Consider the following 20,044-nt stretch of genomic DNA (forward strand, 5'->3'; position numbering starts at 1 on the left):
CTCTTGGATCTGGGTTTTTTGTTTATAGCGCAAAAACTAAAAACGCAGAGGTGATCAAATACCACCAAAAAATAGCTCTATTTGTGGAAAAAAGGATATACATTTTATTTGGGTACTCAGTGCCATATTGCAAGAAATGGCCTGGTCATATAAGGGTTAAATCTTCCGGAAGTCAAGTGGTTCAAGTCAAGGTGGTAGGAAATAGGGGTTCAGCCATTAGCTTTGACCCCACTGTAGATGATCCTATTGCAATCGTTTTTACAGTGGTTGTATTGTTCTTTATCCACAGCATGAATGCATGTGTTTGTCTGTGGGTTGTACAGTTGTGTTTATGACTCATTTGTGTCTGTGCAGTTCCTGAAGTGAAGGAGAGCCGTCATTCTGATCCTGCTCTGTGTCTCTGTGATACCTGTGGTTGCCAGCATGTGGCCAGTGGAAAATGTGAGGCATGTGGTGCAATATGTCACTTCAAAGAGAGGTGAGACTGAGCCCTGCTGATCGCTATGATGGGGGTGAATGGGGAGCGGGTTAGTGTTACCTGGCTTCTGGGGTGTCCACAGCAGGTCCCTGGTCCTGGAGCCATCACGAGGCTTTGGGGTGGGCAGCGAGACCTCAATACCGGTCAAGAAAAGAAGGCCAAAAGAGTATCAGAGCCCAGCTGAGTCAGAGGCCGATCTAATGGTGAGGACAGAGCTATCATTGCACTCATGTCACCTGAGTGTTGTCAGTGCTTCACTGTGTTGTGATTGGAGGAGAGTGCCGCAATACACTGTAGTGGAGCAGGTCTTATCAGTTTAACTGTTTGCATGTTGTAACTTTTGTGTGTATATTAAAGGAATTTAGAACACATAAGTAGTGCTTATACTGTTCAATAATAATATCTTTGATAATCATTTTGGAGCATGTTTTTTAAAATACAAAAAACTGATGTATTGTCCACAGCAACCAATCAGATTTCAAGAGACAGTTTACCAGGGTGGGGTTTAGTAAACAGAACATAATTTGCTATGGTGGCTTTAGGCAACAGCCATATTTTTCCCGTGTGCCTTAAAGCAAACCTGAATTGCCTAAAAAGTTTCTTAAGGTAACTGAAACGCTGAGCGAGGGCAACTTTTGGTTGCTGCTTGTACCCATGTTAGTTTTCAGATGGATACCTGTGTCCCTGTGTGGAGCTCAATGAATCCCAAGCTAGCCATGCACGGCTAGATTTCTCTTGTTCCTCCAGTGGTTCCCCTATCCATGCAAAAAAGCATGGATAGATTAATTTCCACTGCTGGCTATTGTATTCCAGTAACTGCTAAGGTCTTACATCCTTGGCTCTGACTACCAAATCCTGAAGTTAGATAAGGGGGAATATATGGTGCAATGAGTGATATATGTACACCATGGGTGTCCAACCTTTTGGCTTCTCTGGGCCACATTGAGTGTAGAGAAATTCTCTCGGGCCGCATATAAAATATATACTATAGTTAAGGTATATAAGTAATAAAATGCCGCCGCGCCCTTCCCACGCCGCCGCACCCCCCGCACTAATTTAACACAACTAGAGGATGATCAAATGAAATGGAATCAGTATACAGAGGTTTACTTCTTCTGAGAGATATTAAAGAAACACTCTAACCATCATGACCACTTCAGTGATTTGAAGTGGTCATTGTGGTAAGAGTCAGAAACACTGCACATGCTCGCCCCCCCCCTCCCCTCCCCTCCAAGGCAGCCTCTGCCTACCGTTAGTTGGAAGCTGCTGTGGCCATGCCCCCGACCTGACTTCCTTCCTCCCCAGCAAAAAAAAAATTAGCAGGGGGCAGTGGGCCGCATTGCCTGGGGTTCTGGGCCGCATGTGGCCCCCGGGCCGCAGGTTGGACATGCCTGATGTACACAGATAAAACTGAGTTCAATAGTAAGTCCATAAGTCCAATTAGAACATCTGGAGTGACTTTGTGCTGGCATCAGAGACTTGGTGCAGCACCTCTGGAGAGACTGAAGTGGCTCTGAATAACAGATTAAAAGAGACGAGGGCACGATCTAAGTGTATTAAAAATATGTTTATTTGTGGTGAAAAGACAAACGTTAACTTATATAGGCAGCTAAAAAGAAAACTCATGAAGAGATGAGGGCCTCTGGTGGAAGTTCTCAGCACAGCAGGGTGCCTGGGTCTGGACAACACAGCTGCCAATCATGATATGACCTAAAGCGCTAATTTTTTCCCACCATGTACCAACCTACTAATTGTGTTGTTTGGACTCAGGTTCCCTGTTTGGCTGAGGACTTCCACCAGGCCCTTATCTCTTTATGAGCCTTGTTTTTAGCTGCTGATGTAAGTTGCCATTTGTCTTTTCACCACAAATGAACGTAGCTTAGATCGCTACCTCCCCTCTGCCAATTAAATCCTAAAATTGCCTAAATGTAAACTGGAAACAGTGAGGCTTTTTTGGTGACTATGTCATCAGTAAATACCAACTGTGTGTTTGCTTACTTCTTCTAACTTCCAAACAGTGGTGGTAAAGCATATGACTGGTACGGGGCCGAGCAAAAGACTTTGTACTCTGAAACTTGTTTTGGCCACAATGGTTGCAATGACTATGCTTCATCACGAATTAGCTTAGAATGCCATCAATATCTTTATAAGAATGCCCCAGAAGCCTGAGGTTGTTGAATCAGAGAGACTATAAAGATCCAATTATGTATATTGTGTCCCAGCCAAAGCGGAAACATGTCATCTGAAATCTGATTGGATCCTCTGGTCAACACAGATAGTTTTCTTTGGCCCAGATTTTGTAAAAGAGCACAAGCAAGGACAATTAAGACAATGAGAAAAATGACAGAAGAGTGTGGGATGTATGTCTGTGTACCGTGTTATGTATGGAGTTGTCTCTATATCTGAGAGGTATTATCATTTAGGAGAAGCAGAAGGAGCAGAAGACTTCCAAAGATACAGAGGGGCCATATGTGAGGAGCTCGGAGCAGGAGATATGGAGCCAAAAAGACACACAAAGTACGTTTCGTTCTCTGGTTTCCCACTGCATACATGAAGTCAGGGCTGTCTTTAACACAGGGCAAAAGGGGCAGCTGCCCCAGGTCTAGTCATTGTTGTAGGGCCCAAAGCAGCTGCCCCTTGAGCCCCCAAATAGTTGATAAGTGGATTCAAGAGGGCCCAATAAAATGTTTGCCCAGGGTCCAATCAAGAATAAAGACGGCCCTGCATGAAGTGTCCACTATTACTGATGTGCTATGCCCCCTCTCTGTATTAGATCCACTGTAATACCCCCTTTCTGTGAACCCCAAATCATCAATACATTCTTGAGTGTTTCTCTAATTGGAGAGAAAATGGATGTGTTGTCTATACAAATTAATCAGAGTCTAGTTTTTTCCAATGTAAGCTGGAAGACTTGACCAAACATCCCATCGATTGGCAAAAGCAACACCACCATTTTCTTTTCTTCCAGCTTTTATTACTCTTTATTAAAGTCTCATTTATATTGTTTGCAATATTTTTTAATTCATAGCTTCAGGTGATGAACTGGGAGATTCTTGGTCCTGGTCTGCTTACCTGGACGAGCAGAAGTGTGACGCAGCTCCTCTCAATCTATTTCGGGAGGTAGGTCTGGACAAGGATAGATGCGTGAAAACCCAAGATTTTTAATTAGATCCAACTTTTTACTAGAGATGTATAAATGTCTTAGATTGGTCAAAGATTACATTTAAAACTTGTAAAAAAAAGTGCAGCCCTAAAAAATCTAAAATAATAATGAGTGTCCATATCAGTACTATGACGTAATAAAACAAGAACAATAGCCACATATCAAACTATAATAAGGCTAGTCCATCTGCTAAGGATCCAGTCAAAGAAATTGTAAGTCCTTGGAGAAGCGTGTCATTCAAACACAATAATGAATATAGGGAGAAGCTCTTCTGGTTATGTAGGTTAAATGAAAAACTACCAGTGCACTTCTTATAGATACAGTCAACTCAAATAGTGCCCCCTCCACATTTAAAACTTAAACTTCTACTACGTGACAACTTTAACCAGTGATATAAATCTTCACTGTAGGTAGTACTTTGCTCAGGTGTATGTGCAGTACAGACTTCTGGGAAAATATGCTTAATCTGGTGTCAGCTACTAGCACCATGTGTAATATTTCCATTGCGCACATTCCTGGAAATGGCAAGATGTGAGAAGCTGCTGTAGTAATTACCAGCTGAAAACCAGCACCAGAAGCCAAAGTACAGTATATATCGCCAGCACACCACAGATCTTTGAAATACTGTCTGAACATTTATTTAGGTGATCACATTACACTGGTAAAGTGCAATCTTTTGTGGCCACTTAGGACCCCTTCATTAGGCCTGAAGAAGAGGTTGTCACGGTCCAGGGTCAGGCTCTGGGACCAGTAGCTATAGCAGTGGAGAAACTCCCACTGACCAGCAGGATAGGTATATAAGCAGGTCACCCTGGCAGATGACATGGCCTCACTTGGGGTACTAACCGGTATTTACCAGAGCATCTGATGGTGGAGATGGGTTTTGCTGTGTGTTAGTACCAGGTGACGGTCCTCAGGATTGTCCTACCAGGTGTTGAGCAAGCCGGGGTAGAGATGAAGCAGAAGCATAGTCAATAAACAAGCCAAAAGTCGATAACAAGTGATTGCAGGTTAGCATCAAGCAGAAGCGTAGTTAAGGAACAAGCTAAAAGTCGGTAATGAGTGGTAGCGAAGATATAGACAGCAGCAGAAGCGACAAGAACAAAATATTGGCTGGAGAGAGCACAACAATCTGGCAAACAGGAAGTGCAAAGGCATGGCTTAAATATGAAGTTCATGGGAGGAGTATAGGGTACAAGGCTCAAGAGTAACAAGACACAAGAGAAGATTGTCCTAAGAGATCAGACAGGGAGCCATCTCAGGTGGCTCAGCAAGAAAAGTTACCGCCAGACAAAGAGGTTCAGACCCAGGTCCTGTGTGACCCCAAAACATTGCCCTTTACCATTGTGATGCGATCACTCCCCAAAATGCTCAGACTGTATTCTAAAGATTCATAGCATGTTGGCGATATATACTTTAGCCACCAGCACAAAGCACCTGACTAGGAATGTTGATTTAAAATGGACCCATGCAGGTCAAAGAATAAAGTTTGCCTGCTACCCCCATGCTCTCCATTTGTAACAGTCCATTTGGTCTGCTGCTACTACCTCATTTACCTGTGTGGGTGAAGTTAAAAAAAAAAAATGCCTTGTATAAGTGTCAGGTAGATCTGGCCAGAACTTACTAAGGCCTAAGTGCCCCCAGTCCATTTGACAGCACTCAGGCCTAGCTACTAGATGGTAAGGAATCTCATACAGAATTGTGGGAGTAAGACAGTTACATGTTTTTTAGGCATTTTACGGTGCTCCGTCGGTTAAGCAAAGAAGTGGGGGGGGGGGGGATGGCGCAAATGGAGGGTGAATATGTGTAGTGAAGGGGGATGGGAGGGGGGGCAATCTAATAAACCTGGGTGATTATCCTATTGAGTCATGCCTGGCTTTACTTAATCATTCAGGGGACATAAAAAAAAAAGGTTTCTGTTCTCAACTGCCCTAGAAGTGATCTCTGTGAGAGTGGGAATGGATCCCAGAACCCATTGAACCCATTGAACCCATATTTAGCACAACGAAGCGCCTAAAGCTGGGTACACACTAAGAGAAAATTTAAAGGAAAATTACATGCGAGGCACGATCTTACAATTTTCTGATAGTGTGTACACAACTTTCGAAATCCGATTCAAACTTTCCAAATAAAAATTTCCGAAGGGACAAACTCCAAATTTTTTCTTGTACATGAATGGAACGAAAGATTTTAGTTTAATGTGTACTGTTTTAGTACGGTTTCCGTATAAGAAAATTCAGATATGAAAGAATGTGCATGATCAGAAACAATAAACAACAAAAAAAGCCTTTGTTGTATGAGACTTTTTGTACATTATTTCCATCCTTGGTTTCGACTTATAGAATGTGTACCCATCTTTAGTCTTGAGGCTTGGGCAGTTGCACAATCTGCACACCCTGCATAGAGTTTTGTATAGTATTCAAGTATGAGCACAGATGTTTTCATTATTATTATCATCACATAATCCACCGATTGGCAGCAGCAATGGTGCATTGGAGAACGCAAACTGGGTTGTGATATGAGGAATTCTTGGCAATAGAAACAAAGACGTAGCAGGCCATTCTACCAGATGTACTGGACTCACTTCACTGTACCAACAAATCAGCCCTGTAGCTGGATTATCTTTTTCTTTTCTTATCTCTGTTTTAATTACTGTTTAACAGTTTTTGGGCATCCACCTACGTTAGCAACTCAGTGCACATCTGACATCAATGTACCAAGCTCCCATATCTAAGAAAAACAGAAACTGCCTCTAAGGACTATACAGCCCACACTGTGTATACCCAAAATTGGGCGAACAGTGTTGTACATCGGATTGTCAGCAATGCTAACCCATTAGTTGTCATGCAGAGACTGCCACTGTTTTTCTTCTCAGACAGAGAACACATATCACTAATTCTAAGATCAGTACTATGAAAGCAGAACTTTAGGTAAGCAGATATACCAGAGGCGTAACTAGAACCTTCAGGGCCCCGGTGCAAGAAACCATGAAGGGCCCCCCCGGACCCCTGGCCTGGGGCCCTTCCCTTCAAGCCTGGGGCTCTTCCCACTGATCCTGGGGCCCTTTAATCTCATTGTGGGGCCCTTTATTACAGCCCTCAGCGGGACCCTTTCACAAGTTTTGCAGTGGCCCCCCTCCTGCCATCTTGGGGCCTCCCCACAGTGGTGGAATACCAGGGCCCCGTCACAAGTGTGACCTTTGCGATCCTTGAAGTTCACCCACTGGTGTCAGTCGTTTTTATTTTTTTGGTATTTTAATTGTATTATATTTTATCATTTTATTTTATTTTTTAACAACGTCACTGACTATGACTCTGTCCATTCTGAAAAGGAAGGAGCTGGAAAATTACATTTTTACCGACCCCTTCCTGGTTCTCTATTGTGACACATCCCCTGCAGCAGCCGGCAGGAGAGGGAGCCCCTCCTATCCAGGTGTACAGGGGAGCTGCACAGGCCCCCTGGAGGATGGGGCCCGGTAGCGATTGCAACCCCTGCAACCCCTGTAGTTACGCCCCTGAGATATACAGTTTCATAGAAGACAAATATATTTCTGCCAAATGCCTTGCAATTCAGTTCAGCCAGTCTTTTAATCTACAGCCGTGGCCAAAAGTTTTGAGAATGACACAAATTTTAATTTTCGCAAAGCCTACTGCTTCAGTGTTGTTAGATCTTTTTGTTAGATGTTACTATGATATACTGACATATAATTGCATGCATTTCATAAGTCTCAAAGGCTTTTATTGACAATTACATTAAGTTTATGCAAAGAGTCAATATTTGCAGTATTAGCCCTTCTTTTTCAAGATCTTTGCAGTTCACCCTGGCATGCTATCAGTCATCTTCTTCTTCTGGGCCACATCCTGACTGATGGCAGCTCATTCTTGCATAATTAATGCTTGGAATTTGTCAGAATTTGTGTTTTTTTTTTTGTTCACCCGCCTCTTGAGGATTGACAACAATTTCTCAATGGTATTAACCTCCCTGGCGGTATGATTCTTTCCGATTTTAGGTGCTGAAAGCGGTACCATTATTTTGATAAAGTATGATAAAGTTCGAAACACAAAATCATAAATTATAACATAATAAAATAAATAACTATAAATAAGTTAAAGTATGTATGTATGTATGTATGTATGTATATATATATATATATATATATATATATATATATATATGTATATATGTGTATATATACACACATATACATATATATATATATATATATATATATATATACACACATATATATATATATATATATATACATATACACATATATATATATATATATATATACATATACATATACATATATATATACATACATACATAAAAAGTACAGAAAAAGTGCAGGAAAGGGCACTGGGGGGCAAACTAATGTGAATTTATTTTATTTTGCAATGAATCAGTGTGTTTGGTGTGTTTTACTTTTTGAATTTGCCACCGGTTCCACCCCCCTGCGAGCGTTACGTCGCAGGAGACGGAAGACGGGGCACAGAGCATCGGGAGGAAGTTCCGCCACCGCACACTGCCGGGACACATCGCTGGATCCCGGGGACAAGGTGAGTACCCTCTCTTACAGGATCCAGCGATCTTCCTAGCGGTACCCCGAGTGTGGCTCGGGGTTACCGCTTTTGGCACTGAAATTTAACCCCCAGCCACACTCGGGAATACCGCTAGGAAGGTTAAGGTCTGGGGAGTTTCTTGGCCATGGACCCCAAATCTTGATGTTTTGTTCCCCAAGCCATTTAGTTATCACTTTTGCCTTATGGCTAAGTGCTCCGTCATGCTGGGAAAGCATTTCTCCTCACCAAACTGTTCTTGGATGGTTGGGAGAAGTTGCTCTCGTAGGATGTTTTTGTACCTACCTTTACTCATGGCTGTGTTCTTAGACAAAATTGTGAGTGAGCCCGCTCCCTTGGCTGAGAAGCAACCCCACACATGAATTGTCTCTGGATGCTTTACTGTTGGTATGACACAGGACAGGACTCACATTTTCTTTTCCGAGCAGGATATTTTCAGGATGCCCCCAAACAATTGGAAAGGGGATTCATCAAAGAAAACGACTTTACCCCAGACCCTCAGCAGTCCGATTCCTGTACCTTTTTCATAATATTGGTCTGTCCCTGATGTTTTAACTGGAGAGAAGTGGTTTTGCTTCTTGACACCAGGCTATCCAGATGTACTCACCCCTGCCTGCTGCCATTCCTGAGCAAGCTTTGCACTGGTGGTGCCCCAATCCCACAGCTGAATCAACTGTAGGAAATGGTCTTGGCGCTTGCTGGACTTTCTGGGGCACCCTGAAGCCTTCTTCACAAACGCAGTGGAAATTTTTTTTTATGAGATTAAGTTAAATTTCATGGCAAAGAGGGACTTATCAAATAATTGCAATTCATCTGATCACTCTTCATAACATTCTTGAGTATATGAAAATTGCCATCATAAAAGCTGAGGCAGCAGACTTAATATTTGTGTAATTTTCAAAACTTTTGGCCCTGGCCGTAGACACCCCTGGTAGACATCACCGACAGAACTGTGACCTCACTTTTTCTTCACTACAATTAGGGCTTGTTCACACAAGCAGGCAGTTGAGCTGGTGGCTTTAACACCCATTACCCACCAGGCATGCAGCCACTCAGGGCTTTAGACATGCTGCTGCAAAAATGAAACTTCATGTTTAGAGTTGTATAAAGTACTCAAAACCCATACTTGAGTAAAAGTGCTCGATCAAAAAGTGACTTGAGTAGAAGTACTAAAGTATTCAACATTTTTTGTACTTAAGTATTGCAAGTAGTTTTTTTTTTTTTTTTGAAATGTTGCTACTCAAGTACTGAAAGTAAAAGTACCAGTAGTTTTGAAAAAAAAATGCTACTGAAGTACTGAAAGTAAAAGTACAAGTACTGTGTTATGTAGTTATTAAAGAAAGAAGTCAAAAGTTTGAACATCATATTGTTTTTTATTATTTCAAATGCAGCTTTTATTTATACATACAGTAGCATTTATTTTGGTATGCGCTGATAATACACATGTTTTGAGCTTCATGAAATCTGCCATCTACTGTTCTGGCAGTGGTAATTTTTATAATTGTAACGAGTAACTATGCAGCACAAAAAAAATATCGGAGTAGAAGTATTGAAATCACTGAAAAAATGTAGTGAAGTAAAAGTGGAAGTAGGAGAAAAAAATTCTACTCTAGGAAAGTACAGATACCGCCTTTCCGTACTTAAGTACAGTAGTGAAGTAGTTCTATTTAGTTACTATACATCTCTGTTCATGTTACAGTACTGCTACTGAATGCAACTCATTTAGGAGGTTGTCTTGATGTGGGCAGCCCTTGTTGCCACTCCTAAAAGGGATCCATGGTGGATCTGCTTTTCAGGAGGTGTCTGACAGGTAGTGAAGGGGCGATATGTCACCTCCTCATTGCCTATTTTAACCCTTAAAAAGATTGAACTATTGCATGCAGCCAGTGCTGGGACAAGGTCATCCAGCGCCCAGGGCAAGGATGACAAACTGCGCCCCCCCCCTTCCCTTAGGGTTATGGTCAAGGCGCCCCCCCCCCATCCCTGCAATAAACCATTGAGCCATGGGCAACTGCCTCCCTCCTGCCCACCCCTTGTCCAGGCCCTGCATGCAGCTGTAGGGTGGTTGCAGCATGATTCTATTAATGGAGCCATGTTTGGGGGTGGTACAGCCTGCTGAATGTGATATGTAGATTCATCTTTGCTGTGGCCGTAAAGCAAAGTGGCCATGGCATGTATACAGCTCTCAGCAGCTCTATGCCCTTCATTAGATGGGTGTCAAAACTGCATATAAGCCACCTTCTTTTGCTGCGTTGCAGCACGGTGGTTCAACCTTTTTAAGGGTTGAAACAGGCAGTGAGAAGGTGACATATTGTCTCCTCTTCACCCATGAAAAGCCCTTTGAAAAGCGATCAGCTGCAGACTGCTTTTCAGAAGAGCGACAAGGGCTGCTGCATGTCAAATGAGTACTTAAGAAATATAGACTGCTCATCTTGGATTTTCGGGTACTCTTTTTTTCGTGAGACATCAATTATTCACTGGCCTTTTTATAAATATGAACTTTAGAAACTTTCCCAGCAAAATAGTAAATACCTATGACAGTAAACGCCCATAATTATACAAGTTCAGGCATTCATACAAGCAGGAAATTAAATTTCTGGAATCATTCGGTACACAAACAGTTTACAGTACTCCCACAATGCACCTGGTTGCAGGAGAACAACATGTGAATTTTAATCAGTTTTAGAAAATTTAAATGGGAAGCCTATTTTTAATAAACATAAAAATCTATTTTCCAGCACTTAATTCAGGTAGCCAGCATAGAAATGCTAACTTTAATCGATTTACAACATTTACTTGAAAGATATGGGAGGTTTGTTGCATTGATCTGCAAATGTACATGAAGTCACAGTGCCCTGCCATCTCTGAAAGGTGTTCTTTCCAAATCCATACTGTAGAAACATCCTAACTGGGATACAAATGGCAATAAACAAAATTCACATACTATCAGTTACCATAATGGTAGCTTCTTCCTCATTAAAGTTACAGCAAAGCACTAGAAGTCCAGACTCACCCAAGGCAGATAAAGTCCCTAGTATGTTTCCTGCACCAGGGCGTTTTTCAGCCTGAATGCAGGGGAACGCAGTTTCAGCTCCTCCAGTATGTAAAGGCAAAGGTTGGTGGGGTAGTGCGGGGAGCCCTATTGTTGCTGGTGGGGTCTATTGTTGCTGATGCTGTATCTGTTGTTGCTGAGAGAGTCTTATGTATGTTGCTGGGAGGGATCTATTGTTGCTAAGGGGATCTTTTGGATCTATTTTTGCTGTTGGGTCTAATGTTGCTGGGGGGGGTCTATTGTTGCTGTCTGCAGGGAATCTATTTTACTGCTTTTCTCTTTATCATTAATAAATTCTGTATAAATTACACACAAACATACTTGACTGTGTATTCTGTATAAGGGGCAGAACTAGGAGAGGGTAGGGGGTGGAACCAAGAGATGGTGTTCGGAGGGGGTTAGGGGGGCAGAGACAAGGGATGAATCAGAAGAGGGAGTACCTGCACCTATTTTATTAGAAAAAAAGCCCTGGTCTGCACCAAATATATACCGGTAATTAAAAAGTGGCATCCAATAAAATGATGGTATCATATAGCAACTCAACTTGTTTATAAAGTCTAGTTTGCCATTTTAAGTACATCTAAACCCACTTACTAAAATTTCATATAGCATTTACGATGTGTAGTATAAAGCCCCATACACACAGGCCGAATGTCGGGCGGTATAGGCAGGTTCAATAGAAACCGGCCTACATTCAGCCCGTGTACTGCAGCCGTTCGACCAACTTCTGTCAAAAGGGCATGAACAAAAAAGGTCTACTGACCAGCTCCCAATCAGCGCTTTCAGCCAATGACGGAGGGCCGTCCCCCAGTCAGAACATGATAGAACAGCAGGGCAGATTGCTGTACTAACATTGCATTGTTAGTACAGTTGCTCCAACCAGAGCTGTCAGTTTTTTATCGTTTAGCCTGCTGGGTTGAACGAAAAAAAAAAACCTAGCAGTGTGTACTAGGCTTAATATAAAAAGTTGTTTTACAATCTTTTGAAATCTTCAGCTTTCATTAACCACTTAAGCCCTGGAAGATTTTACCCCCTTCCTGACCAGGGCCTATTTTGCGATTCGGCACTGCGTGACTTTAACGGACAATTGCGTGGTCGTGCGATGCTGTACCTAAACGAATTTGACGTCCTTTTTTTCCCACAAACAGAGCTTTGGGTGGTATTTGATCACCTGTGCGATTTTTTGATCATGCGCTATAAACAAAAAAAGAGCCTCAATTTTGCAAAAATAACAATATTTTTCACATTTTTTTATATGAAATTCCCCCCAAAAAAATGTAAAAATCTAAATTTTTTAACATTTTCGGCCAATTTGTTTTATGCTACATATGTTTGGTAAAAAAAAAAAAATCGCAAAAAGCATATTTTGATTGGTTTGTGCAAAAGTTATCGCGTTTACTAACAAAGGGAAACATTTTTGTCATTTTTGTTGTTTTTTTTTTTAACGCGTAATGGCGGCGATCTGCGATTTTTTTTTGTGGGACTGCGACATTGGGGCGGACAGATCGGACCCTTGACTGACATTTTTGACACTTTTGGGGTTACCAGTGACATTTCTACAGTAATCAGTGCTATACATATGCACTGTTACTGTAAAATGACACTGGCAGTGAAGGGGTTAAGGGAGGGGTGGTGTGTGTCCCTAGGGGCGTGATTCTAACTGTGATTGGCTGTGGCTTGAGCTGTAGGAACAGTGATCAACGGTCCTACATAGTAGAACCGTATGATCACTATTCCTACACAGGGGAGAATGACAGGCAGCTTTGTTTACATTAGCCGCCTGCCTTTCTCCCTCTCCACCCGACGATCGCGAGTGACCGGCGGACATCGGGTCCGCCGGTCACACGCGCGGGGGAGTCCGTGACTGCGCGGGAGCGAGCCTCCGGCGGCGCACGCTCGCTCCCCAGAGCCTCACAGGCTAGTGACGTACCCATACGTCACTTTGCCTGTGAGGGGCTGACCGCCGCAGTATATGTACTTGCGGCGGTCGGCAAGTGGTTAACCACCCCCCATCCGCGCTACAGCCTATATACGGCTGCAGCGCGGACTCGAATTTTCGGGAGGCCGTTTTTAAATGGCCTCCCAGTGACCCGCCCCCAGCGCGCTCCCGCGAGCGCGCTGCGGGGAAAATCTGTGTCGGCCGTGTCCCTTGGACACGGCCGATCACAGATCGTGGTGAATGGCCAATCACAGCTGCCATTCACCACGTGATCTGGCCGTCCAATGAGCGATGATCTCATATGTAAACATATGAGATCATCTCTCATCGCCGGCGCTCCTTCCTCACACGGAGCCTGCAGTGTGAGGAAGGAGGGGGAGCCTCACAGCGCCGGGGACACAGGAGAATGTAATCAGGGCACCGATCACCAGTGCCCTGATTACACAAGGTAAAAAAACACACACACAGTGCCCCCCCCATCAGTGCCCACAGTGCCCGCCATCAGTGCCCCCCATCAATGCCCACAATCAGTGCCCATAGTGCTGCTAGTCAGTGCCCATCAGTGCCTGCTTATCTAGGCACTGATGAGCACTGATTGGCAGCACTATGGCCACTGAGTGTGGGCACTGATGGTGCTGCCCATCAGTGCCGCTCATCAGTGCCACCCGTCAGTGTCCAGTGCCATCCGCCAGTGCCCATCAGTGCCGCCTATCAGTGCCCATCAGTGCCGCCTCTCAGTGCCCAGCAGTGCCACCTGTCAGTGCCCAGCAGTGCCACCTCTCAGTGCCCAGCAGTGCCGCCTATCAGTGCCCAGCAGTGCCGCCTATCAGTGCTCATCAGTGCCGCCTCTCAGTGCCGCCTATCAGTGCTCATCAGTGCGGCATATTAGTACCTCCTCATCAGTGCCCATAAGTGCCACCTCATCAGTGCCCATAAGTGCCACCTCATCAGTGCCCATCAGTGCAGCCTATCAGTGCCCATCAGTGCCGCCTCATCAGCGCACATCAGTGAAGGAGAAAAATTTATTTTCAAAATTTACTCGCAGAAAATAAGAAAAACTTTTTTTTTTTTTCAAAATTTTTTGTCTTTATTCTTTTTTTTTGTAAAAAATAAAAAACCCAGAGATGATTAAATACCACCAAAAGAAAGCTCTATTTGTGTGAAAAAAATGATAAAAATTTCAAATGGGTATAGTGTAGCATGACCGCGCAATTGTCATTCAAAGTGTGACAGCGCTGAAAGCTGAAAATTGGCCTGGATGGGAAGGGTGTTTAAGTGCACAGAAGGCAAGTGGTTAAAGCAGTATTAAACCCAAAACTAAAAATGTAATACATTCTGCTGGAGAATTTGTGCTATGAAAAGCAGACTTGCTGGCTGGATTACCGCATGAAAATAGAAGAAAGAAATCCCTAAAAAGAAAACGAATGCTGCCATCACATCCAAGAATTTTTTAAACTGCAATATAATAAATGTTTACTTTTGCTTTAAAATGGAAGAATTATATTATGCAGTTCTCAAAGCTACTCTGAGTATTTTGGCACTTTGAGAGCTTAGTAATGGGGTGTACATCTATTTCAAATCACCCCCAGTAAAAACACCCCACACAGTATTATCTATCAATGTGTATGTGTTTTGCTACCTATGATCACATATCTGGTGTTCTTTCCTATAGTGGCAACTTGGAGCACAGCACAAGAACAGCTTCAAGGTCGGGATGAAGTTAGAGGGGATTGATCCTCAGCATCCATCCATGTACTTCATTCTAACTGTGGTTGAGGTGAGATGGACATAATCTTCTTTCTAGAAAATACTAAACGTTAATAATATGTACAGTAGTCAATTACTGTAGATACACTACTTCATTTTCAAATGTCACCAAAATAATCAAGTATAAGCAGTTTAACATTAAAGCATATTAATAATATTGTTAGAAATACCCAAGTAAAAGCGGTGTAGTGTTTATTTAAGAACCCGAAATTTACACCGGGACTGCAGCTTATTCAGTCGGTGGGAAAAAAAAGGGTTGCGGCAGATAGGGCATCTTCTCCATGTAAATGAACCTCATTCAATTGCGTACTATAAAGCCAAATGGAAAATTCCTCCCACCAAAGTGTTTCAATACCTCCAGGTTTCGTATTTCATGGTGTCAAAACTAAAAGGGGCCACTCGCCCGCTTACATCCTTTGAATTCTCTTGCAAGTTTGCCACACTCCTGAGGGCTACGTGTCCACCTTACTTACACCAGCTTTTACTTACACTAATGCACGAACTCCCATACATCCTTGGTCCTCAACCCTGGTCCTCAGGGCCCACTAACAGGCCAGGTTTGCAAGATAACTGAAATACATCCCAGGTGATATAATTTGCTGCTCAGTGATTGCAGTACTCTGCATCTCCCCAAGGTAATACCTAAAATCTGGCCTGTTAGTGGGCCCTGAGGACCGGAGTTGAGGACCACTGCCATACATGACCCAATGGGAACGCGATTTGGAAATTACCTTAGAACTAGACGAATGGCAAGAAGTAGCTAATAATCTGTATCAAAGTATCTCCTAACACAACACTGGCAGAATCCAGTTATAAAACACTGTTGAGGCGGTACATGGTCTCCACCAGAGTTGCTAAAGAGTATGCCCACAAGCCTCCTCTTCTTGCTTTAGGTGACGTGGACAGCTGGGAACCATGTTCCACATTTGGTGGCAATGCCCTAAAATCACTAGATTTTGGATAAGGATCTTTACTCTAATTATTATCATTATTATTATACAGGATTTATATAGCGCCAACAGTTTGCGCAGCGCTTTACAACAGGGCAGAGAGTACAGTTACAATACAATTCAATACAGGAGGAATCAGAGGGCCCTGCTCATTAAATCTTACAAACTAAGACATTCAGTAATGGAGGTGACTGTCCGCAGAAAACCTAAATTGCCCTTTTTCAGAAACTAGACATTGAGGCTCCTAAACACCTGTGTAGCACCCTACAGGTAGGTGCTAGGCAAATGTATAGTGGGCCTTGTCTGCCTAACAGCAGGGCCATGATTTATTTTTGCCAGGGTGTCATGGCTTCCAGGTGTGCCTGCTGAGAGGGGAGTCTCCCCACTGGTTCCTGTGAGAGGCTTCTGATAGGGCAGTGGAGGAAACCCAATCAGGGGACACATTCAGGCTTGTAACTACCCCAGAAGGCAGATTATGCTGCAAGGGATTCTGGGAGTGGGTATAAGTTTGAGGGAAGTGCGTGACTCTGTGTCTTTGGCGGGAGCAGAGTCCCAGGAGGGAGAGAACGGCTGTCTCGCCTCCTGTTTGAGGAAAGCGGATGTCTCGCGGTGGCGTCTCAGAATCCAGAGAATGCTGAGTTGAGCTGAGGGGGATCCGGTGTGCTGAGAACCAGCAGGGGAACGAGAGGGGTCCAGTCCCAGGAAAGCCTACACAGGTCGTGAGTACTGAGGATTGCCCCTGGGGGTCTGCCTGAAGTGTTAGAGGGGACCACTCTGGAGAAGGTTCTAGGATCCAGATAAGCTAGCTGTAAAGGTGGTACCTAGGTTGAGGACCCTGAAGTGACAGAGGGGGTGCCTAGTCAGGGGACCCTGAAGAGTTAAAGGGGGCACCTGCAGTTTGGGCCCTGAAGAGACAGTGTACAGTGTATTGGTTGGGAGTTGCAGCCATACAGAAATTCATAACAGTCTACCTCAAGCCAGTGCAAGGCTGGATGAAGAAGTCAGTGACTTTGCAGTGCAGCTGTGTTAGAAGCTCCTTATTCTATAGTCCTGGATCTTCTGGACTCAAAGTCGAGGATTAAGCAGTTCCTTCAAGTTACAGTGTGTTCTAAGCGTCAGTGAGCGTTGGCTAGCGTCGGCTGGCGTTAAGACAGCGTTAACAGACTTTTTTCTGAGAAAGTCCCAAGTTGTACATAGTTGAGCCTAAAGGAGTATCCCACTTGTTCCCTTCTCCCATCCCCTTAAATACAATAAAACAACAAAACAAAGATGCCGGAGTTGTCAATGTCTCAGTTCTCACACCCAGGGTCGCAGCTCACATGGGCTTGAGAGGTAACCGGTAACGATGGCAGACCCACATCAGGCCACAGGCCTGGAAAACCTGCTATACCTGAAAAAAATGTATATCCTACATTATACTGGCAGCTAGAATTGCCATTGGTAGGTGTTGGAACCAGTTGGTGGTCTCACTTGAATGCTTTACTCAAAAACTAAACTTGATATTGATTAACGATAAACTCTGGTGTACCCTCAATAATACCTAGTCGAAGTTTGATAACCCCTGGAAGTCTCGGCTGCTGTACCTGGAGAGAGTCTAGTGTGACCTGGGAATCTTGCTCACATTTTTTCTACTTCCGTCCTTTTCTCTCTAAGGCTGGGTTCACACGTTGCGTGTCTGTTTACTTGTTCAGGTGCGATTCAGGTCCGAAATTATGCCTGAATTCGCACCTTACCTGGACCCAAACATGCACCAGACCCTTTTTCAATCCAGACCGTGGCCGCCCCGGACATGTGTGAACCAGCTCCATTGAGAGCACACTCCCTGCCCTCCTTCCTCAAACGATTTTCCTGATGAATGTAGCCACCAATAAATATTCAGAAGTTGCAACAAGAGGGGAACAAAATAAGGAAATGGTTATCACAGTTATATATTAAGGTTTAGTGGTGCCACCTTTACAAGGTACCTGCCCAGAGGTGCCAACAGAGTTGTATAAAGTACTCGAAACCCATACTTGAGTAAAAGTACAAGTGCTCGATCAAAAAGTGACTTGAGTAGAAGTGGAAGTGCTCTATCAAAAAGTGACTTGGGTAGAAGTACTAAAGTATTCAACATTTTTTGTACTTAAGTATTGCAAGTAGTTTTTTTAAACATTTTGCTACTCAAGTACTGAAAGTAAAAGTACAAGCACTGTGTTATGTAGTTATTAAAGAAAGAAGTCAAACATTTATTAAAGTTAAAGTTATTAAAGAAAGAAGTCAAAAGTCAAAAGTACACATGACATTATGCACATTTTTTTGAGCTTCATGAAACCTGCCATCTACTGTTCTGGCAGTGGTAGTTTTTATAATTGTAACGAGTAACTATGCAGCACAAAAAAAAATATCGGAGTAGAAGTATTGAAATCATCGAAAAAATGTAGTGAAGTAAAAGTGGAAGTAGGAGAAAAAAATTCTACTCTAGGAAAGTACAGATACCGCCTTTTGGTACTTAAGTACAGTAGTGAAGTAGTTCTACTTAGTTACTATACATCTCTGGGTGCCACTATGGTAAATACAGCCCTGGAAAGATGTCTTTGGATTCACTCATCTATTGACTTTCTAAGTCTCTAGGACTCTGGCAGTGTAATGCGCACCTGACTTCCCAGATCCTCCCAGTTACTGGAATTATTACAAGGTTTATTGTTTCTATACATTTAAGGTAAAAAATATGTGGAAACCCCTCCAGATTATAAACCTCAGGTGTTTCTAATTAACCACTTGCCGACCGCCGCACGACTATCTACGTCGGCGGTCAGCCCCTCACAGGCAAACTAACGTAGGGCTACGTTGCTTGCTTGTGAGGGTCTAGGGAGCGAGCACGCGCCCCCGGAGGCGCGCTCCCGCTCCCGCGTGGTCACGGACCCCCCCGCGCGTGTGACCAGCGGACCCGATGTCCGCTGGCCACTCGGCGATCGGCGGGGGAGAGGGAGAATGTCAGGCAGCTTGTGTAAACAAGCTGCCTGTCATTCTCCTCGCTGTAAAGACACTGATCACATGGATCTACTATGTAGATCCGTTGATCATTGTCCTTACAGCTGAAGCCACAGCCAATCACAGTAGAAAGCACGCCCCTAGGGACACACACAGCCCCTCCCTCCCAAATAAAGTTAACCCCTTCACTACCAGTGTATTTTTACAGTAACAGTGCATATATATAGCACTGATTACTGTAGAAATGTCACTGGTAACCCCAAAAGTGTCAAAAATGTCAGTCAAGGGTCCGATCCAATGTCGCAGTACCGCAAAAAAAAAATCGCAGATCGCCGCCATTACGCGTTAAAAAAAAAACAACAAAAATGACAAAAATCTTTCCCTTTGTTAGTAAACGCGATAACTTTTGCGCAAACCAATCAAAATACGCTTTTTGCGATTTTTTTTACCAAACATAGGTAGCATAAAACAAATTGGCCGAAAATGTTAAAACATTTTGATTTTTACATTTTTTTTGGGGGAATTTCATATAAAAAAATTTGAAAAATATTGCTATTTTTGCAAAATTGACGCTCTTTTTTTGTTTATAGCGCGTGATCAAAAAATCCCACAGGTGATCAAAAACCACCAAAAGAAAGCTCTGTTTGTGGGAAAAAAAGGACGCCAAATTCGTTTAGGCACAGCGTCGCACGACCGTGCAATTGTCCGTTAAAGTCACGCAGTGCCGAATCGCAAAATACCCCCTGGTCGGAATGGGGGTAAAATCTTCCGGGGCTTAAGTGGTTAAGGCATAGGTGTGCGCAGCCTTTTGCATTAGGGTGTGCGCCCCAAAGCTCAAACACGTGTGTGTGTATAAATATATGTTCTCTGGGCCGTGCACATACCCAACCCACCCACTCAAACCTATTTGCAATACTAGAAGAAAGCAAGGAGGAGGCAGGGTCCATCCTGGTGATGTTTTGCAGTCCTCCTGAGAGCTGGGAGTGCCTGAAACTGCTGGGGGAGGAGGTACAGGGATGAAATTTGTCCCGATAATGTGCATATAATTCAAGACAGTTGGCAACTATGGGTGATTAGGGTGTGCCCAGGCACACCAGGCACACCCTGTGCGCACACCTATGAATTAAGGGTACTGTTGATGC

General features: G+C 43.5%; 1 protein-coding gene across 3 annotated transcripts in view; it reads left to right on the top strand.

The window, feature by feature from the left end:
• The window catches only part of L3MBTL1 (L3MBTL histone methyl-lysine binding protein 1), a 68,928-nt gene that overhangs the window by 14,686 nt on the left and 34,198 nt on the right, over nt 1-20,044 (top strand). For 2 of the 3 annotated variants that reach the window (XM_082272051.1, XM_082272052.1), the window contains exons 5-9: nt 355-478; nt 561-681; nt 2,902-2,995; nt 3,507-3,598; nt 14,888-14,992. In XM_082272051.1, the coding sequence (XP_082128177.1) occupies nt 355-478; nt 561-681; nt 2,902-2,995; nt 3,507-3,598; nt 14,888-14,992 (536 nt within the window). The remainder of the gene's footprint in view (nt 1-354; nt 479-560; nt 682-2,901; nt 2,996-3,506; nt 3,599-14,887; nt 14,993-20,044) is intronic. The other variant, XM_082272053.1, reaches the window with a different exon arrangement.

This window comes from Pelophylax lessonae (genome assembly GCF_965119305.1).
Source record: "Pelophylax lessonae genome assembly, chromosome: 11".
Lineage (NCBI taxonomy): Eukaryota > Metazoa > Chordata > Amphibia > Anura > Ranidae > Pelophylax > Pelophylax lessonae.